This window comes from Malus domestica, chromosome 10 (assembly GCF_042453785.1).
Source record: "Malus domestica chromosome 10, GDT2T_hap1".
NCBI classification, from domain to species: Eukaryota; Viridiplantae; Streptophyta; class Magnoliopsida; order Rosales; family Rosaceae; genus Malus; species Malus domestica.
In genome coordinates, this window is record NC_091670.1 from 21,443,414 (window position 1) to 21,467,043 (window position 23,630).

The 23,630-nt window shown below is 36.6% G+C and overlaps 1 protein-coding gene and 1 pseudogene across 1 annotated transcript; one reads left to right on the plus strand and one right to left on the minus strand.

Moving 5' to 3' along the window:
- The first annotated feature begins 8,008 nt into the window (after positions 1 to 8,008).
- LOC114827408 (type III polyketide synthase B-like) lies at positions 8,009 to 13,722 on the plus strand (annotated as a pseudogene).
- On the minus strand, positions 13,429 to 16,221 carry LOC114827621 (uncharacterized). The gene is made up of 6 exons (XM_029109719.2): positions 15,777 to 16,221; positions 15,103 to 15,302; positions 14,705 to 14,845; positions 14,529 to 14,609; positions 13,824 to 13,948; positions 13,429 to 13,720 (listed from the first exon to the last, which is right to left on the minus strand). Exons 1-6 carry the CDS (start codon positions 15,997 to 15,999, stop codon positions 13,672 to 13,674), a joined length of 819 nt encoding a protein of 272 aa, XP_028965552.1. The 5' UTR covers positions 16,000 to 16,221; the 3' UTR covers positions 13,429 to 13,671.
- Between the last annotated feature and the right edge of the window lie 7,409 nt (positions 16,222 to 23,630).

Here is a 23,630-nt window from a genome sequence, read left to right on the forward strand (position 1 = left end):
AATCACATTAGGGGTTTGACATAATATATCCATACCCTAATAATGTGATTGAGAGTATTGTATTAGAGAAGGATCGAATTACATTGTAATTCCAACTGAATAGGTTCTCCGAACAAATTCTACATTAGCTTGGGTAGCCATGATATATGGTTAGATGTCACTCATGGCTTGTGAATTCTTCTAGATGATTAAAATAAGTAGTCGTCAAAGAAGAAGGAGAATTAAAAGTAAATTTTAATTCACTAAGTGATTGGATTAAACATAATCAATTGAATTGGTGCCAATCACCTCACTGCCTTGCTAATTAGAACCTAAAATGATTGTACACCGATACACTCTTGTAGTGAGACAACTATTGGATGATGGAAATAATTAATTGGATTAATTAAGTGTTGTGATTAATTAGAAAGTCTAAAGAAATCATAAAAGCGATAAAAGATCGTTTTGGACTTAAAGAAAAGTTCGGGTTAATATGGGCCCATTAAGCCCAAACCTATTGGGCTTTTATTTAAGCATAGGATGACTTGAAATGATAAAAGCCCAAAGCCCAAACAACACTAAAGGGGCCGGCCAAATAAAGGGAAAGGGAGAGAAAGAAAGTCAAGTTGTTGACTTGTTTCTTTGTGTTATAAAAGGAACTTTATAGTGAAAAGTTTCATTAGGGTTTTGTGAGTTAACTTTCACCAAAAATTGAGAAAACACAATCTCTCTCTCTACTCACAAGGCCGGCCACCAAGAGGAGTGAAGGGAAATCTTAGAGATTAATATGGGATTTCGAAATGACTAGCATGCATATACAATTCAAAATTAATATACATAAGCAACGGAAGCATGTTATCAAATAATATCAAAGCTATAGTCATGCAAATCCCCTTCAAGGTTCATAGGTTTATATATAATGTATCTAAAACATTTAAGTTAAGAACAAAGTGAAGGAATAGATCTATACCTCTTGATCTAGATTTTAGACCAAGGATGGACCACCTCCAAGCCCTTTGCTCCTTGAACTCCTTGAGCCTAGCCTCCCTCCTTGCCTCCTCCACTTTTTTGGTAAGAGTGCTCCTAGGTTCTCCTTTAGTCTCCAAAGGAGAAGACCTCTAAAGATCCACACCCACTAGTGTAGTGAGATGGATGGAGGAATAACCAAAAGAGTGAAAAAGGATTAGCTAAATCACCCTTAAGGTGGCCGGCCTTTGTGTAGTTTTAGAGAGCTATTTCTTTTGCCTCTTTGTTGTTTTAAACACACAAAAACCCTAAGGAATAAATCTCTATAAAGTTCCTTATATAGACAAAAAGAAACCTAGTCAACAACTTGACTTAATATCTCTCCCTCTCCACTTTAAATGGCCGGCCCCTTTGTGTTGGTTTGGGCTTTGGGCTTTTATTTATTTCTAGTCATCCAATGCTTGAATAAAAGCCTAATGGGTTTAGGCCCAATGGGCCCAATTAAACCCGAACGTTTCTTTAAGCCCAAAACGATCTTTTATCGCTTTTATGATTTCTTTAGACTTTCTAAATTAATCACAACACTTAATTAATCCAATTAATTATTTCCATCATCCATTAATTACTCACCACAAGAGTGTATCGGTGTACAATCATTTTAGGTTCTAATTGGCAAAGTAGTGAGGTGATTGACATCAATCCAATTGATTATATTTAATTCAATCACTTAGTGAATTAAAACTTCCTTTTAATTCACCTTCTTCTTTGATGACTACATTTAATTATCTAGAAGAACTCACAAGCTATGAGTGACATCTAACCATATATCATAGCTACCCAAGCTAATGTAGAAGTTGTTCGGAGAACCTATTCAGTTGGAATTACAATGTAATTCGATCCTTCTCTAAAACAATACTCTCAATCACATTACTAGGGTATGGATATATTATGTCAAACCCCTAATGTGATTATTCCTTCTTATATGATTCAATTGAGTCGCATAGGAACGCTTTCCTTTATTACGCTCGATACTTCGGCCGAAGATTCCCGAATCATATCTTAGAGTATTCTTCCTCTCTTATCGAGGATTAGAGATTCCTTGTTGCGCATTCACTTGCCTTCATGACTAAGTGACTTAACCCCAATTATGCAGTGGACACCCGCGAATGGGGTGACTTTGACATAATCAAAGATTAAGTACTTAGCCACAAGACAAATACGATGCCTCAGGTCAAAGGACTACTTACATTATTCCAACCATTAGAGTTACTTTCTTGACATATGAGTAGACCTCCATGCAAGTACTCTCGTTCGATTGTGTTCAGTGAACTCATTCCCTTAATGAGCACCTACATACTTGTCTTAGTGTCACCACACGAATGGGATGAGACTTTCCATCCTTCCATTTGAAGCAGACACAGTATGTACCGGTCTAAGCATTGTCAGTATCCCTCCGACAATCCAATGACCAGGAACCTTTTTGGACATTATGGTTATGTGAAGAAGGTCTCTGTAGTCTAACATCATTAGATTACTTCTTCAATCGATCCATTGTCCATGGATTCACTATTTAGGACATATATCGTTTATTGAGATAGTCCTAATTAGTATCTTTGCCATTTGATGTATAAGAATCATCTATACATCCATTCATTTGTCCTGAAAGGTTTCTTCCAAAGATTGACTTTCAGGACATATTTCCAACAAGGAGTTCTAGCTAATCATCTTTTCTCCTTTTGGTCATTCCTCCATCCATCTCACTACACTAGTGGGTGTGGATCTTTAGAAGTCTTGAATCTTGGAGACTAAAGGAGAACCAAAGAGCACTCATTCTAGCAAAGTGGAGGAGGCAAGGAGGGAGGCTAGGCTCAAGGAGTTCCAAGAGCAAAGAACTTGGAGGTGGTCCATCCTTGGTCTCAAGTCTAGATCAAGAGATATAAAACTATACCTTCACTTTGTTCTTCAATAATTTCTTAGATGCATCAAATATGGACCTATGTTTCTTGAAGGGGATTTGCATGACTATAGCTATGATATTATGTGATAACATGCTTCTGTTGCTTATGTATATAAATTTTGAATTGTATATGCATGCTAGTCACTAGAAATCCCACATAAATCTCCTTATTTCCCTTCAAGAATTTCTAGGGCCAAAATCAACATAGTCTGAATCAACACCTATGAAAAGAAAGATGACACAGTCATCCCCAAAGTAGCGAAACAAAGTTAACTTTTAAAATAAGTTAAAAAAAATGCAAAGATGACTATATTGTTAGAGCGCATACATTTTTTATTTTATTTTGATAAGCGGCCTGGCCAATCACATGTGAGCTTCTAACAGGATGATCGTCTAGAGTATCAGAGATCAATATACCACGCAAAGTGGCATCATTGGCAAGGAAAACAGGGACAGTAATTTCATGTGAAGTGCTAGCAGCGGACGAAGATGAGTTGAATCCATTGGCAATAAATGCATTTTGTTTCAAAATAGATGTATTGGGTTGGACATGATTGGTTGTATTGTTATGAAACAGTAAAGAGTGTGAAACGTTGTTATATTCTTGATCATAAGAAGTTGGGACATCTTGCAAAATCACATCATCCGGATAAACATCACCATTAAAAACGCCTAAGCTGGCGTGCTGAATTTTAGCTGCCCTCCCAAATATTCTGACTTTCCTAGGCATAATACTACGCAAATAAAAACAAAAAAACATGCGAATGACTAAGCCTTACTCACTAATCAAATCGCCACATGTAAAGAAGGCACTATTAAAAACACAAATACATCCAAAATATAACCACAAAAACAAAATCCTAATTAAATCACCTAATTAAATTAGGTCAACACCAGCAATAAAAACCACTTAATATTAGCAGTCTTGTCAAACATTCTCAAGTTTTTAGGCATAAAATAACAAAATCAAAGAAACCACATGTAAACTATGTTAAGACCTAAAACATTCATCCACATTTACCAAAACTAACTACTTTTTTAATCCTCTAAAATAAAATAAAGAAAGTAAATGAGATTAAAGTTTAATTTTAAAACCAATTCATATGTAAAAATCGAGCAAGCTAACCAGTTTCAGTTGCAAAAGGAATCACTGGCAAGCGTAAGCAATTAATTGCGAAACCCTGGATAATAAAAAAATAACCAACCAAAAAAGGCTAAAAATGTAAGCACATACACAACACAATGGAATAAAAAAAGAGAAGAACAATCCTAGCTAAACAATGGATTAACCAGTTAATAAACATAAATAACAAAAAAATCAAGGTAAATCAAAGCAGAAGCAAAACATGAATTACCACTGAATAATGTAATTATTTTTGTGATATAGTAAATGGAATATGAACATCAATTCTGTTAAATCACAAAATCAGGGAAAAATTGCATTAAGGTAGAAATGATATTTTTTTTTGTCAAAGGTAGAACTAAAAAGGTGTGAAAATGAGTAGCAATAACACTTAATTATTAAACCGATAAGGGTGTTCATTGTTTACATCATTATGCTTGTAAGCCAACAAAAAAGGTTTACGCAACCTTTTTTTTTAAAATTCAAAATCCCACCCATCCCTACATATTTAAAATTCAAAAAACCACTTCATCGTTTACATCATTATGGTTATCAGGCAACCAAAAAGGTTTACAAAACCTTTTTTAAAATTTAAAATCCAGCTGATCCCTACATATTTTTTAAAATCCAAAAAACCACTACAGTGCAGATGAACCAAAGAAGGAGCATCCCAATCTTCTTCGGGCGATTAAACTTGCAAATCCAATTGTACAACCCAAAAAAGTTCTTCTGCCCATTTTCTTTCGGTGGATTACTACGATTTCTAGGTGAATACATAGTGTGAACCACTAACTTGTTTTGGATTGACACCGTTTCCATAGACACGTAAACCCATTCTTGTTTTTTCTATTTTTCGTGCTCTCGATGTGCTGGGTCTTGGAGCTTTTCGTGCTCTCGATGTGCTGGGTCCTGGAGCAGTCTCTGAATAAAACAATTTTGTCCCTCGAAGTTGTTCTTCTTTTCGAGCTATTACCAAGCTTCTTAAATCTTTTACCAAAACCCCTCCTAAAATTTGTTGTTCTTTTCGATCGATCTCTTTCACCATTTTATTTTCTCTGAATCACAAATTAAATATAATGTTAATAAACCAAACAATTCAATTTTTTTTTATAAGTAAACAATACGTGAAGGCAAATATTTATAAATCTTTCTGAATAAATCGAAATGAAACCAAACAGTTTTTTTTTCCAAACATTACATATTTACTTACACTTATCAAATGCAAGTGTTAATTTATGCTGAAAATTAATAAAATAAGATCATCTGCATGTTTTCACTTAGCCACAAAGGAGATTCGTATTTTGCAATAGAGGCTAATTAGCATAATAAAGTCTACATTGAACATGTAAATGAGGATGGGAAAATTGTTTATAAGTCAACACTATATTTGCTTGTAACAGTCGACATATATTCCAACTCCATATATATATACAACACACATGTTTTTACACCTTTAAATGTGAATTACAACCATGGCAAAATACCAAAAAGATTGGAAATGAATGTCATTCTATAGTTAGAAAACCGCTATGAATGAATATACCTCAAAAAGTCAAAGGCCCAAGTGTTCCCTTCGAGTATCCAAATTTATGAAATTCACAAACATAGCAAATCCATCACCACTAATCCTGTAACAGTAACTAACTTAGAAATTTTCCCCAAACATTAAAGACCACACTCCACACACAAACTATCTAAACCCTAAACTTTACATATACACACATCTACATGTACATACACACACACGCATACAGATGCATGCATACATACATACACATGTACATACACACACAGCATGCATGCATACATACATATACATGTACATACACACACAGATGCATGCATGCATACATACATATACCTGTACATACACACATACACACAGATGCATGCATACATACATACGTATATACATACAGTTATACAGGTACTTATACATGTACATAGATATACATATAGTTATACAGGTGCCTATACATACATATATACATGTACACAGATATACATATAGTTATACAGGCGCCTATACATATATCTAGACATATACTTAGGTATACACTGACAGATATACTTGCACATACATTTATACACATGCACACATATAAACTGCACTTTTCAGCAAATGAGAGTGTTTCATAGTTTTAAAAATGTGTAGTTAGTTAAAGAGTTTTTTACATGTACACATAAATACATATAGATGTGCACACCCTAAAAACATGTGTAGTTAAAGGGTTCCAATTAAAATCACAAAAAAAAAACTTCTTTAAAAAATAAAGGTTTTTAATGCCAATCACCAAAAAATGGCAGCAACTTAACAACAAATAACAACACTCTAAAATTCATTGGCCAAAGATAAACACATACGGAAAATGAAACCAAGATTAATCCGCAAACAGTTAAACTTCCCATCGTTTTTTAAAGGTTTTTGAAAGAATCCCAATTAATCACATCATTGTCCAATAATAAACACCAAATGAAAAACGTTTTGCACAAACAACACAAAAATATTTTGGACAACACAAATAAGTAAGCCACAAACAATTATAGTCGCACAACATTAAAAATTTAGGGTTAGTGAGTGAAACCTGTAATACAAAATCCCAAGTGGGCGGTACGTTTCCTGCAATCCATAAAAAAGAGAAGAAAAATTAGTTTTCTTGTTCTTAAACAATCGAAATAAAAATATCGCATTCAAATTAGTCAAAGGGTTTTACACACTAATTACCAATTCAAATCACAGAAGAAAAACTTCTTTTAAAAAAAACAAAATTTTACACTAATTATTTAAAAATGGCAGCAACTTAACAACAACTAATAACAGTCTAAAACAAAAGCTAACAATACGCTCAAAGGGTTTATTACAGGCATAAATATTTGCAAATACACACAGATATGTACATACACAGACACAGAGGCAAAAATACAAATAATTTAAAACAGAGCTCAACTTAAATATGGCATTTTTTAAGAAAATCACAGATTGTAAATCAATCTGTTGTGTTTACTGATTTTGTATATTTGCACATAAACACAGATATGTACATACACAGACACAGAGGCAAAAATACAAATAATTTAAAACAGAGCTCAACTTAAATATGGCATTTTTTAAGAAAATCACAGATTGTAAATCAATCTGTTGTGTTTACTGATTTTGTTCCAATTCAAATCACAGAATAAAAACTTCTTAAAAAGAAAAAAAAAACTTTTTAATACTAATTACCAAAAAATGGCAGCAACTTAACAACAACTAACAACAGTCTAAATAGAAGCTAACAATACACTCAAAGGGTTTATTACAGCCATAAATATTGTAATCAAACACGAATGGCAAAAGCTCAGATAAAAAATTTGAAAACGTAAAAAGAAGGTAAGGAACGAACGTTGGAAAAATTATCTGACAGAGAGAAACCGAGAATGAGATGAAAAACCCAAAAGCAACCATATATAGAGACCCAGAAAATCCCCAAATCGATTAAAAAATACAGAAGCCTAACCTAACCAAACATGGAAAAAAGATTTGCAAATTTTTTTTTACCTTTCAATCACCACATGCAGGCAACCATAAATGCAAGAAACAATAAAAAAAAGTAAAAATCTGGTACAAAATTAAATTTGAAACAACTTATCTGACGATGCAACAGAGAATGAGCAGTGATCCCGACCCCTACCTCTCCCCTTTCGCTCTCTCTCTCTCTCTCTCTCTCTCTCTCTCAATCTGTCTCTATCTCTCTGTGACGGCATGGATTGAAGCACAGATGGGCAGTCATCCTGCCCTTACCGCTCCCATCTCCCTCTCCCTCTCCCTCTCTCTCTATTTGTCTCTATCTATCCATCTCTGTCAGGGCTCTATATCTCTCTGTGTGTCACGGCTAGCTTGAAGAAAGAAGAAGGAAATGATGGGAAGTGGGAAAACCTAACCCCAATACCTGTGAAACCCCAAGACCGAAATGACAACTCCACCCTTTTAACTTGTAATCCCAATGGTGAGCCCAGATGGGCAGTCTCGTCATTTAGACTCCCAAAAGGCCGGCCTCACACCAGCAAATGAGAAAGCCCAGGGAAAGCATCATGCGCGGCCCAAAACAACTCAGCCCCAATACCAGGCCAAACGTGATGGGTTTCTTGTAAATAAGGTGAAATTGGATGGCAAACTTGTGACTGTAACCAAGCTGCAGTCAATTCACTCCTCAATTATAGAATAGATAATTTTGTTATTTCTGCTAATTATGATTAATTAGTTAGTTTCAAGGTTAATTATGCATATTCATTGATGTAAAATCATAAGTATTGACAAAACATTCGTAACTATGAAAAGCATGATACTCCTGCCAGGAATTTACTTAACTCAATCATGACTAGTGACTTTTACTACTTACAAATATAAGTTCATAACGATTAGGTGAAATTCCCTTATATTCTAGCATCAAATCCATGCATGCAAACTAAGTATGCCTCCTTAATAAACATACAAGAATAAGTTCTCTATAAAGCAGATAAGTAAATCGCATTCATGTTTTATGAAACAATAACTGGATGTAATCAATCTATATAAAACATATGATCATGGCTTCGAATTCACCTCTAGCTAAAAAGAAACTTAATTACACATATTCATCATAACTAAAAAATAATCTAAAATAAACATTGAAACTTAAAATAAAGATAGAAAGAACTCTAAAAATTCCAGCAACTTCAATGGATGAATGGTAGGCGCGGCACACTTCTCCCTCTGGATGCAGGCTGCAGCACAATCTCTCTCTCTCTGCTCCCCTCTGGTATTTGCGACGACAGTGTGTATATATAGGACAAAGGGCACAACTAAACCCTAGGAGGAAAACGATTAGGTTATTTGAATTATTTTAGGACTCCTAGAATCAGATAGGAAGTGTTGGAATGTGATAAGGATTCCTCTTTGCAGTTGGAGATAAGATACGGTAAGATAGGATAACATAAGGTTGGATAACATAAGGTTCCTCTCCAACTAAGATTCCTCTTTCTTGTGTATTCGAAGCCTCAACTTTAATTTCACTAGATTTTAGCACATATCTAGCACCATTTAAACACCAAAAATGTCAACCCATATGCTATCTAAGCTTGTTGTCCAATTCAAGTCCAAAACTGCTCCAAATTGCTCCATTTAGCTATTTATTATCATCTTTACCAATTGGACCTACAATAATACGAAAATAACATAAATTACCAAAATAAATGGAAATTAACGAAGAAAATGAAAAGTGTCACATCCCGGCCCCGGTCCACCACATCACGGGCCCGTTCCACCACCGTAACACAATATTGTCCTCTTTGGGCTTACCATTCCCTCACGGTTTTTGGGAACTCACGAGCAACTTCCCAGTAGGTCACCTATCTTGGGAGTGCTCTGATCTCCTTCTCGCTTAACTTTGGAGTTCCTACGAAATTTGAAGCCAGTGAGCTCCTAAAAAGCCTCATGCTAGGTAGGGATGAGAATATACATTTAAGGATCACTCCCCTGGGCGATGTGAGATGTTACAATCCACCCCCCTTAGGGGCCCAATGTCCTCATCGATACACTTCTGGCCAGGGATTGACTCAGATACCATTTTTCACATCCTGGCTCGGGGCGGACCATTTCCCGGGCCCGTTCCACCACCGTAGCACGATATTGTCCGCTTTGGGCTTACCATTCCCTCACGGTTTTGTTTTTGGGAACTCACAAGCAACTTCCTAGTGGGTCACCCATCCTGGGAGTGCTCTAGCTTCCTCTCTTAACTTTGGAGTTCCTACGGAATCCGAAACCAATGAGCTCCCAAAATGCCTCGTGCTAGGTAGGGATGAGAATATACATTTAAGGATCACTCCCCTGAGCGATGTGAGATGTTACACAAAGAAATAAGATAACAAAGTCGCATAAATATGCTCCCATCATTGAGCCAGAATGGCTATTTAATACTTTGGCTTCGAATGTAAACATTTCCATTCGAAGATAATAAAATTTCTTTCTTTTGGAAACAAAAAAAAAAGAATAATATTTAGATAATTATATCACTGTAGATTTTGTTGTTGATAAAAACGCGCCATGAATTTTGATTTTAATTTTTTTTCCTTGGATATTGGATAGATTAAAGGCATTTTCAAGATTCAAAATTTGGAGAAATCAAGAAATTTAAATATACTTTTCATTTAGATTATAAAGGGTAAAATGGGCATAAAAAGATCAATTGAACCTAAACTGATAAGGCACATGGAACTGGACTCAATCAGAAAGTGGCTCAATTTTTGAACTTAGATCTAATGTATCCCTCATTTTATTACAAATGTAAAAAAAAAAATTATTTTATTTGCATACAAAATAAAATAGAATATAAATTGACTTAAATTCACAAGTTTACATTAATCTTCGTTGGAACTATCATCAATATTATCATTATCGTCATTTTCATCATCTTCAGAATCTCATTCCTCCTCGTCAGTTGATACATCAAGATCGCCATTCCGATCCCCAACTGCATTGTATCTTGGCAAATCATCGAGGTCAATTGCAATTGACTCCATCGGTATTTCAATTTCAGCAACTCCAATTACCTGAAACGGTTCTTAGACAAGATTTGTATCCCGGAGTGTTTTTGTACCAATTTCTATCAAAGTTTCAAGATGTTGGTCAACAAAGTTGTCGTTGTCGCCGTCATCAGGATCTTGTTCCGGAATATCATACCCTCCTCTATGATCAATCTTTTGAATAACTTTTCATCCCCTCCTGGCCTTTGGGTCATCGATGTATAAAAATTTTCTGGCCATCATTGCCAAAATGTACAGGTCATCATTGTACCAACATCGGTTAGTGTTCACTAATATTAGACCATTGTCTCGCTTAATGCTCCCACTCCTATGTGAGTTAGTATTAAACCAGTGACACATAAAAAAGATCACTTGGCAATGATCTCTGTAAAGCAATTGCATAACTGAAGGCACACCCACTATGAGTAGACCTAGCATTTTCGACCCGACCCGTTAATATTAGCATTTGGGTGGATACTTAACAGGTTGGGTCGCTAACGGATGAACCCGTTAACAACCCGTTAAATAACGAGTCACTTTGGGTCAACCTGTTAGACTCGTTAGCACCCGTTAACACTCATTAGTTGAGGATGTTTTAGTAATTTCAGTAAAGTCTTAACAACAAAATATAAACTCTATGCAAAATAATAATAATAATAATAATAATAATAATTGTTGTTAACGGGTGAAACGGGTGATCAGTTAGCTTAACGGGTTGGGTTCGGATGACCTGTTAACTTAACGAGTCAGGTCCAACCCGACCCATACCCAATAAACCGACCCGTTTACAGGTATAACTATAAGGCAAAGACTACACATGTGCAATGAAGCTGTAACACAGATGGCAATTGAAACTTCACAAATGCTTGCATCAAAAATGGGGAAACCTTCTTTAGATATAACCCACTTAGCCTATCTCGTCCAACGAAGCTTGACTGGCGGGTGGTGATGTTTACCTAGCGAATAGACTTGGACTCCGTATCCAGACTGAAAGGGTCATGCTCTACCTCTCAGGTGTTCGGGCAGCGTGGCCGGCCTTCGCGTTGCCAATGACATTGCCTTATTGGGGATGGTGCCGGAACCATGATGATTGGCTCAGATCCCGAATTAGTCTCCAAAACCCCCTTTTTTGAGCTTCACAGTGTTACAAGAGTTCTTACCAATCACCGAAAAAACAATTGATGGAAGTGTCACAGAAGAGAGGATTAGCTTCAACCTGGAAAGAGAGATGCCTGAGATAATTGAAGATCACATTGAGGGCTGGTTTGGTATTGATATGCTTTGAAAAAAAGTTGCTTCTGTTGTGCTATGAGAATAAGCGACTGTGAAATAAAGCTGTAGAGTGTTTGGTAAACTTTTTTGTAAAAATGCTTTTGAAACAAAAAAATAATATTCTGGTGTTTGGTAAATTTTTATGTAAAAAAAATGAGAAAAAAAACTGGTTTTTCAAAGCTAGGTTTTGCAGCTTCTTATTTTTAGCTTTTTTTCATCCAAAACTGTGGAAAAAAACTAAAGCTAAATGTTTACCAAACACAAAAAAGCTCATATCTTTTTTTGATAACAGCTTTTTTCATAATCACCTCAGTACCAAACCAGACCTAAAGGGGTTCTGTGGGAGGTTGACGGAAGAAGTTGGATATGACAAGGAGGAGTACATGAATATGTTTTGGGCTGTCTATCTAGGAGTGCCGGCAATCTTGGACCAGATGGAGAAGTGTCTTGAATTGTCTCCGGAGAAGCTAAACGCAAGCAGACGCGCTCTGACAGATTAGTCATCTCCAATCGAATGGGCTGCGTTTAGCCCCATTTAGATTATAGTTATGCAAGAAATTAATTTTTAATGAACAGTACTAAGTCATATATATATAATCTCCAACCGAAATGGGAATGGGCTATTTTTTAGCCCCCTCAATATTTATTATTTTAGGTTTGTCGTTTAATTTTATTGGTTAATTGAATTAAAACTAACATATTAAAATAAGGTTTCCGGATATATTGTGAGGATCACTTGTCGCTAATATTGTTTTAAGTTTCATGTTATTAAATATTTTAATTTTACTTGCGTGTTAACAACTTGAATAAATTGTAGCAATGATCCTTTAACTTTAACTCAATTGGAGCAATAATTCTTTAACTAAAAATTCATTACCATTAGCCCTTCAACTCATCAAAATGTGCAGCTATGGTCCCTCAACTAAAATTCATTACCATTGGTCTCTCAACTGTAATCCAACTGGAGAAAAATTGTTCATTAACTTTAACCTAATTGGAGAAATGATCCCTCCAACATAACTTAGACATTAAAGTTAGGTAATATAGTATGGAAGGGTGAAAAAAAAATGTGAGAAATGACTTAGATAGTTACAGGAAAAAATTAGAATATTTTTTTATTAATTTCATCTAAAAAAGAAAGACTACATGATATCAGCTAGCATCACAGCTGAGCCCAACTTTCAGGATTGACTGGCAGGTTATGTTTGCCCAACCGTCTGGCATGGCTATATTTTGGCCTAGTGGGTCCCAAATTTTTTTGGCCCAGCCCTCTAATGAAGATGAGTTTTGTATCAAAACTGATTATGTTTTGATCTATAACCCTTTAACCAGCTCGGTTGAAGATGACCTCATGGCAACAATTGCAGTAACACCGTAGTGTATGTGCTGGAGTACATCATTGAAGACAGCAAGAAGATCACGAAGGAATGGGAAGGGGGCGGTGAAAGGGGAATGATCCTGGCTTTCGTGGCCGGAATGACTTTTATCAATTGTTATATGGTAGAACAACATCATTGGATGGTCGAAACAAGTCTAATATATAGTAACTTTTAGCAAAATGTTAGCACTCGCTAGAAAAAACATGAACCCATTTCTGACAATCCATGTCTAAATTATAAATATTAAATTAAATCCACTCCATCTCCAAATTTACAAACAACCCACTTCATCCCCAGTCATGATTTTTTTTTTTCATAGAAAGAGAGAATTTAGAACCTTTGTGGAGAGCAAAAAAGGGGAACTTAAAACAACAATTTCACCAGCCACATTGCCTAGCTACGTTAACGTCTTTGACGGCAGTGTGCTCACAGACCAAAGCAGAACAGGAGATAACTCATACAACTCCGGAAGGGAGACGGAGGACAAGCTGCCCTCCGAAAACACTGCCAAAACAAAAATGTCCAGTATGTAGAGGTTGAATGAAAGAACATGCACTTGGGAAAAGAAAAGGAAACTTGGCAATAACATAATGGATTTGAGGCTAACCTTTTGATGTAGTAGTAACAGAAGTCTGCTAATATGAAAGTCTGGACAATTTCTGAAATAAGAACCATGGATGGCCATAACCCATACCCCAAGGCTACAAGCAAGTGTCCGCGAGTATCTAATACCTGTTAGAGCAATAGATTAAGTTTTACTAGTGGCATATTGCAGTGAGCTCATACCATTCAGCAAAAACCAAACAAATTGGGAAGTATGATTCTTCTAAGACTGAACAATTAAATGTCCATACATTTCTATATAACTAGAGCAAGTGTCAGAGCACAGACGGATGGACAACTTTTAAAAGCAACTTATGCCACGACAAGGGTCTCAGTTCATCATTAAGAAAAACTATAAGTAGGAAAAGTAAATTTCTATACAACTAGAGCAAATGTCAGAGCCGGGACGGATGACAACAACTTTTAAAAGCAACTTATGACACAACAAGAGCCTCACTTCGTCATTGAAAAAAAACAAAAGTAGGAAAATTGTTATATACTGCTAGTTTATGATCAATATGCTACTTTCAAATATGTGATTAAAGCCAACCAACAAGGTGCCGACATGGGAATTGATTCAAAACACATCATAAACAGCATTTAAGAATCCATTCAGACACTCATCTAGTGTCTTGCAAAATAACCATTTTTCCAAAATGCCACAAACAAAAACAAACTAATACAGATAAAGCATGTATAAAGATCCAACCTGGAGAACCCAATGGGCACAGCTGAGGAACCTGGCGACACCTAGTGCAAACACATAATGAGCTGTGAATGGCTCAACAATCTGAAAGTATAAATATAAAATGAATCATCATGTAAGCAAGCAGTCAAAGCTGTGAAACCATAAACATTCAAGTTTTTCATTCTATGAAATCTGACCTTTGTGTTTTGCATGACCCGCAACTGGGGCAGTACAGAAACGGCTTCCAGATACACACAAAATGCCCAGGAAATCCTGTTCAGCAAATGATGAGAAGTTGATGGATGAATAAACAAGGCTAACAGAGCACATGGTACCACCTGGATAAAATAAAAAAAGAAATTAGTAGCAGAAAGAACGCAACTTATTCATAACAACTAGTAAGCAACTTAATATTTTGGTCAAGAATAAACTTCATGATGCATCATCACAGAAAAATGAAGTCAATCAACTTTATAAATGTAAGCATTCCCCTTCACATATACTTTTAGAAATGTAAGAATCCCCTTCACATATAACACTTCATTGTAAAATAGAAAGAACGACGAAGATAACAATGATGAAGAGAGAAACTTACGACATAATATATTGCGAAGTTGTCTTTATCCTCCATGTAACTAGACTTCAAGTTGAACCGGATCATATAAATAACCCAGAGGGTCGTCACCAGGGTAGCTAAATCTAGCAGGGTGTGTATATCATATTCCATAACAACACTACAATATAATCTCACAGCTAAAAACATAGCTGTTAATTCCTGCGTTTTGAGTGATAGGCCTGCAAACAATTCCATTATCTTCCAATCAAACTTCCACGAGTTTCTTGGCCCAAAACATATTCAACACGTTGGTAAAACAAGGAAAAGAAACACAAGTCTAGTTCCTCATTTCTAAACTGATAGAATCATGAAATTATTTTGAAACAATTATATCACCAACCAACAAAACCCAGATTTTTTTTCACGAAAATAAATCAAGCCCAGATTTTTTTTTGGTTAAGCAACAAAACCTAGATTTTCCTTCCATTGACAACAATTTTCTCACAAACCAAACAAACCCAATACAGGAAACTTTGCATGCGAAATTCCACTAATATAAAACAAAAATTAATAATAATCCCCCATTCCCCACAACAGAAAAGCAAGTACCAAAGTCGACTCAGCAAAAAAATAAAAATCAATTGCATCAACAATCCCTAAAATCCCAAATTTTCCACCCATTAAAAAAAGACCTAAAAAGCTCGAAACTTTACCAGCGCAAGTCTTCTCCTTCATAAGCTTGTAGATAAGAACGGAGATTCCAATCGAGTGCACAGCCTCAGCTGCAACGAAGAGATTGTCATGATCGTGGACGATGAATCGGAGCAGAACCAGCGCCGCCATGCCCGAAACGACGGCCAGAAAGGCCTGAACTTTGGACGGCTGGCGTCGCGCCCATGTCCATATGGTGTGGATCGGCCTCCTCGGAGCCCTCATGAGGTTTTGTTTTTGTTTTTGTTTTTGTTTTTGTTTTTCTTTTCCCCCTTTGTAATTTTCCCGGCCCCTTGATTTTCCCGGAAAGTTTGATGTGGAGGAGAGGAAGTGAGGTAAAACTAATTAATGTGAGTTGTTGTGGTGCGGAAGCAGGATCCCTCAAGTTAGAGAGAGAGAGATTTTCATTTCTTAATTGCACTGTTTTGTAATGGGAAAGGAGAGACCATTTTTGTTCCGGTATTAATAAAAGAACATGTACGACATGTTTTACATGTCGTTTTAGTTGAATGTCAATGTGGCGTGTGGTCAGTGGATTGGATGACAAGGCACTGTCTTGAGAGAAAACATTGACGCTCAGTTGCTTAGCACAAAGAACCGTAACGTAATCAAAATATGGAATTAATTACTTAAATTAAAGGAGATTATTATGAAGTGCTAATAACAATTTTCAAATTAAATTATATGATATCGAATCACTTAGTAATACGGTCTAGTAGTATTCATCTTCACCTGTAAGTGCGAGATTTTAGATTTGATTGTCGTCAAAGTTGAATTTGAATTATATTATTGATAGCCCATTGTAAAGTTAAGTCTATCCCTTAGTATAGATAATTTTTTTTTGGAACAAACGATATTATCTACATTAAAGGGGTGGGGAGTGGGCTAAGCCTCACACTAGGCTAACCATAATAATGTGGTTCAAATATACCTTTGGCGAAAATCGAACCTAAGACATCTCACTTGCAAGTGAAAAAGAATACTACTAGATTATAATATCAAGTGACATGAGAAGAAATCTATCAAAAATGTATATTGTACAGTATTTACATTTGATAAGGAAGGAAAGAGTTAAATCTCTAAACGACAAAATATTTATTTAGCTCAGCGGTGAGCATGAGTATGGTGATCGTAGAAGTAGGCTAGAGATGCAACCCTCATTTGAAACCAAATAAAAAAAATTTGTATTTGATTATAAACCAATCTCTAAGTTGACAACAGGAATTACCAAATAAGGAACAAACACATGGGATACACCAATCAGAATATGCCACCTTGACATTGTGATGGTGTTCATCCATTACATTCAATATTGCACATGGGCTAAAAGTGCTTATGTGGCTCAAGTCTTTGTCAGGGAAAAGTCCCTGGCATCAAATCTCACCTCTACAAGGCAGTAATGACATAATATGGAATCCATCACAATCAGACACAGATGGAGAAAAAACCTACGATAAAAAAAAATAAAAAAACCCAAAGGTTTTGCACTAGGGAAAGGACATTCTACAAGCATACTACTACGAACAAGTAGCTTATTTAAAATTAAAGAAGTAAGGAGCTGCTACTACATCAAATTCTTGGTCCCCCATCAACGCCCCTAACCCCTAAACCAAACCCTTGTGCCGATTAGGTCATAGGTTGACCGCGATTGAATTAGCAAGTCCATGAATTTGATCTCCTCATTACCGGCTTCATCTGTTTGTCATCCTCAAGCACTATCATACCCAAATGAGATGGATTTTCCAACATTATCTTTGCGACCAAATATCCTGCAACTGACCAGGTAACGATCAAGAAAGGGCAGAGCCAAGATTTTTTTCATGGGTGAGCTAGCAAAAATAATTACCATAAAGTAACATAATTTTTTTGTTCCTACGTAAAATTATATAATGGCACGTCTAGCAATCGGGCCGCCCGGTCTTGATGGATGCAGCAGTGAGAAGCTATAAGAGCACTGTACAGACCACAACGACAACATGTTACTTGGCCAGAAAACAAAAATGGCACCAAATATAACTTATCATTACCGCATCATTTAATTATGAGGGTAAGCACTAAGAAGTATAGGCAGGTGTGTCTGTATCACAGTAATCACCCTTTAAAAACAGAAAAAATACTACCTTTTTTATCTCAGTCTATCGCTAATAACTCATGATCAAGGGAGGGGAAGGAGGATGGGGAGGAGGGGAAGGAGGATGGGGAGGAGAGGAGGCGTTTTTCTGTTTTTTTACCACTCTATTGTTATCTGACATATTGGACGGGATGGTTCCGATAAACAGTCAGCATTTACGTTATGAGTTTGTGCAGAGGAGAATATAGTGTGAAAGCATACCTGGCCAAGAGCCTCCGTTGTGGTAGTTCCATCAAGTATTTTTGGAAACGCAGCCTGTTACAATCTTCCGTTCATGATTTTCTATTGCTGGATAACAATCCTTTAGTGGCGTTACTCCTGCCAATTCCTCCCATCGTGATTCTATGAGATCCATTATTGCCATGGATTCTTCAGGGGTTGCCAAGGATGAAAGAATCGCTAAACAATTACCCAGGCAAAACCAACGGGAATCTATTCTGGCAGGACTGATATTCCTAAAAAAGTAACCACCACGAGTTGGCATAAAATCAAAGACCCAGTCCGGAAGAGAAACTGGTATCGCATTGAACTTGTTGACCGCTGTATGTGAGTACTCTTCAGTTTTATATCGATATATGTCATTTAACTGCTTAAAGTCTACCAAAAGTAACTTCTCATGTGATAGCTCAAGGCATGAAGGCGTTTGACATGCGCTCTATAAACTCAATAGAAATTTGTAATGAGAATAATTTATGTGTATTGCATTGTGCAAAGTCTTACAGCATATATACAGTTTACATATGATACGATCCACTATTCTAGGACCTATTCTAGGTAAGTTGTTTTCATGACAGCAATTACAAGATGTAATCAAATCAGTTGTGATTCTTTCCTTCAATACTCCCCCTCAAGTTAGAGTGGATATTGATCACTCCTAACTTGTCCAGCAACGTTGAAAACTGATTTGAACTCAGGGGCTTTGTAAAAATGTCTGCTGGTTGTTCCTTGGTTCTTATATGTTCTGTTTGAATCAATCCTTTTTGCACTTTCTCTCTTACAACATGGCAGTCTATTTCTATATGCTTGGTCCTTTCATGGAACACAGGATTACATGCTATGTGTAGTGCGGCCTTGTTATCACAGAACAACTTGATTGGCTGCAAATGTTGAACATTCAAGTCTTTCAAAATGTATTGCAACCATGTTATCTCACAACAAGCAGTGGCCATAGAACGATACTCAGCTTCTGCACTTGAACATGAGACCGTACTCTATTTCTTTGTTTTCCATGAAATGGGAGCATGTCCAAGGAAGATGCAATAACCCGTTATTGACCTTCTAGTGTCTTTGCAACGCGCCCAATCCGCATCACAATATGCTCTTAATTCCAATGACCCTTTTGAAGGTAGGAAAATGCCCTGACCTGGCGTCTGCTTGAGGTATCTCAACACCTTGTGAGCGGCATCTAAGTGAGGTTGTCTTGGTTTATCCATGAACTGACTAAGTATATGAACTGCATACACAAGGTCCGGTCTTGTGATTGTCAGATAAATGAGGCGTCCAACAAGATTTCGATATTGAGATGCGTCTTCTAACAATCTTCCACCGTCTTGTGTCAGGGTTATATTTTGATCAACTGGAAAACGTGAAGGTCTTGCACCAAGGAATCCTGTGTCTTCAAGTATTTCCAATGCATACTTTCTTTGACTTAATGCAATGCCATGCTTGGACCTCGCTACTTCCAACCCAAGAAAATATTTCAACTGTCCCATATCCTTCAGTTTGAAGTGGCTTGATAGAAAGCTTTTGGTCCTCATAATATATACCATCTAAACTATTGCCTACGAGAATTACATCGTCCACATAAACCAATAAAACTGTAAAGATACCTTGATGGCTTTAGACAAACATGGAATAATCAGACCATGATTGTTTGAAACCGGCTGACTTGAGGGCTGAGGAGAGCTTCAAAAACCATTGCCTGGAGGCTTGCTTCAAGCTGTATAATGATTTGTGTAACTTACAAACCTTATTCTCCTCCTTGTGTTCGAAGCCAGGAGGAAGTTGCATGTACACATCTTCATGGAGGTCTCCATTGAGGAACGCATTATTCACATCGAGTTGGTGTAGATGCCAATTTTGTTGAGCTGCGATACTGAACAAGACTCGAACGATGGTGAGCTTAGCAACTGGCGCAAACGTTTCCCTATAATCAAAGCTTTCCACTTGGCTGTAACCCTTGGCCACTAACCGGGCCTTATAGCGTTCAATGGTTCCATTAGGGTTGTACTTGATTTTGTACACTCATTTACAACCAATTGGTCGTTTATGAGCCGGTAGTGGAACTAGGCTCCATGTTTTGTTAGCTTGCAGTGCTTGAACCTCGAGCCGCATCGCTTCTCTCCACTTTAAGTCTTTAAAGGCCTGAGTAAAAGATGTAAGTTCTCTTTACAGGGTAATATTAGTAGTAAAGGTTTGATGAGGAGAAGAAAGATTGGCATAAGAAAGAACATGTGAGAGACTATGAGCCGTACCAGGAGTTGTGACCGCATTCGAAGAAGACAACGGAGCGAGACATGAGGGGAGGGCTGCATCAATGTGAAAGTCCTGCAATGCGGTAGGGAGCTTTGTAGCATGAGAAGACTTGCATGGTCGTGGTGGAGATTGTTCTGGAGGCAAAGGTGATTGAATGTGATCAGAGGAGATTGGGTCCAAGTTAGGAAGGGTGATATTAGAGGATACGGGTTCTGTAGATGAGATAGATGTGGAAGGAGAATGATTATGATGATGCTCAGCGGAAGACGGGGGATTGTGAGAGATTGGAGGTGGAGAGTGACGTGTGGGACTTGAAGTAGGAATTGTAGGAATTTAAGGATTATCATAATGGGCTAGATGAGTTAGAGAAGGGAACAAATCAGTATTTTGGGGTGGAAAAAATTCCGAATTTTTCTGGAAAGGGAAGACATTCTCAAAGAAAACCACATCCCTTGAAACTAGGGATTTCTTAGTTGTCAAGTTATAAACTTTATACCCCTTTTGACCGTGTGGATAGCCAAGGAAAACGCACTCCGTTGATCAAGGATCAAACTTACTAGGGCGAGTGGGATGTGTGGTTACAATGTAAGAATATGAACATGGGATTAGATATTTTGACAGTGAATGATTAAGTCCGATTGGAATAGGAAAGCCTTATGAGAAGCTGTGTGCAAAATCCTTGTTTGCGAAGGATTCTGTTATAGTATGAAAACTGATAAGGATTGGAGAACATAAGTTGGTTTCTATAAGGATTTTAATAGGGAATCCTTGTTAAGTTATGAGAAGGATATATATGTGCTTGTATATATATGTTGTACCCTCTGCTCTCACAGATGCACACTCGATTAAGTACTAAGCCCTATTCTTAGTTGGAGTTTTAAGCAATCTGACAGAGAGGAGAAGGATTGCAACGCATATGGATTGAACAACAGCAGCCATGGCATCTTCCAATGGCAGTTCATCAGGTTAGTGGTATTGCAAAGTTTTTTACATATATGTGTGAGTGTTTTTCATGCTTTCTTGTTTGTGATTTATGCGACTTAATCTTGTTCCTGGTAATATATAGTTTACATGTGGTATTAGAGCCTTAGGTTTAAGTTCTTAAATTCAATCAAGCAAAGGTCGATTGAAAATCACCACAATCAGGTTTTGAAACTGGTTCTAAGCCTCATAACAATTTGTTTTTCCTAAACGGTGCGTTTTGGTAAAATAAGGTTAAAATATTATGACTGTTGGTATTCGGAATCTGTTTGTTTTTCCTTTTAGGGTTTTCTGGGTTTGTTCCTTTCGAAAGGAAGACTTTATCTTGTTCCTTTCATCCTGACCCGTTAATTAGCAATCCGAGTAAATCAAACCTTGTTATTGAGTGTTCAATACCTGTCCAAAATGTTTCTGCTGCTAGGTGTTGATGGTTGTCTCCTTAAAAGGTATGTGATCTTTAAAACTCGGATTAGCAATATGAATTCTGTAAAATAAAATATGATTGCGATTTCTTGAAATAAAGCATGTTAAAGTGATCATTCATAAGAAATATATTTAGTTTATGCAAACTTACTGGTGCTATCAAAATCATGAACTGAGATGTATGGAACAAATCAGTACAAAAGGATAGTTGTTCCTGATTACATGGTGATCGGTCCATGATTTATATGGTTGTTCCTGATTACATGGTGATCGGTCCATGATTTATCTTGAAACCCTTAATCCTATATGCGCCTATCAATTGTTTGTTGTTAAGATTGTATATATGGATATTGGTTATAAAGTTTTGATGTGCAATAAACTGTGAAAACGAAATCAGAACTCTAAATGTTCATATGGTAATTTCATGTTCATCACTGTCTGCAGTATCGATGAGGAGCTTAAACTTGGCAAATATTCCGATCCTTACCAGTGGTGGCAATTACAAGAAGTGGAGAAGGGATATCAATTTACTATTGACTCTCAATGAGTTTGATATAGCAATTGATAGTCCTAGGTCTGTCATAAGTGATCAAAGCACCAGGGCAAAGAGATCAGATTTTGAGAGGTGGACAAGGGCTAACAAAGTAGCACTTTCAATCTTAGAAGTTGGGATAACTGATACAATCATAGGAGGAATCAAGAAACCAGAACTGGCTGTGGACTATTTGGCTGCAATTGAAAAGAAATTTAAAAAGTCTGAGAAGGCAGAAGTCAGCCAATACATGTCTTTGCTTACTACTTACAAAATTGAGGGTACTGGCTCTATAAGAGATCATATAATGAAAATGACAGATGCTGCTGAAAAGTTGAAATCCATGGATGTGAACATTAGAGAGAAGCAGCTTGTATTCATGATCCTTCAAGCCCTTCCCACAAAGTATGGTCAGTTGAAAGTCTCCTATAACACACAAGAGAAAAGCTGGGATATAGATGAACTAATTGCACAATGTGTGCTAGAAGAAACCCGGCAAAAGCAAAAGAAAGGCAAGGAGGTTGAAGAAGCAAACTATGTGCAATCTGGAATAGTGAAGAGAGCATTCAACAATGGTGGCTCCACTGGTCCTGGTAAGAATTCTAAATTCACTAGGAATTCTAACAAATTCAATATATCTGCTAAAGTAAATGACTCCCCTAGAAAATCTATCAACTTTAAAGCTAAACCTAAAGATGTGTCTAAACTTAAGTGTTTTTGGTGGAAGACTAAAGGGCATTTAAAAGTTAATTGTGAAATTTTTAAAGATTATGTTAAGAGCAGAGAGAAAGAGCAAGTATATGTCTTTGTTGATTCAAATCTCTATGAAGTACCTGTTAACTCTTGGTGGTTTGATACTGGATGCTCAGTACATATAACAAATTCTTTGAAAGGTTTTCAAAAACAAAAGGAAATTGGAAATGCTTCGTATCATGTCTATGTTGGGGAAGGGACTAAGGTTGTAGTACATTCCATAGGGATAGTCAACTTGAAAATGAATTCTGGTTTTGTTTTACAACTCAAAGATGTGCTCTATGTACCTAAAATGAGAAGAAACTTGATTTCAGCTTCTAAAATTATATAAGATGGTTATGCATTCTCTGCTGATGATGTATGTTTGAATATCTTTAAGAAAAACTGTTTTGATGAAATTTTGGGAACTGCCTTAATGTCTGAAAATCTGTGGCGTCTAGAGTGTCTAGTTGAGTCTATTAATCACTCGGTTTTTAGTATCAACTCAAAGAGAATGCTAGAACATGACACATCCTATATTTTATGGCATAAAAGGCTAGGGCACATCTCTAAAGATAGAAT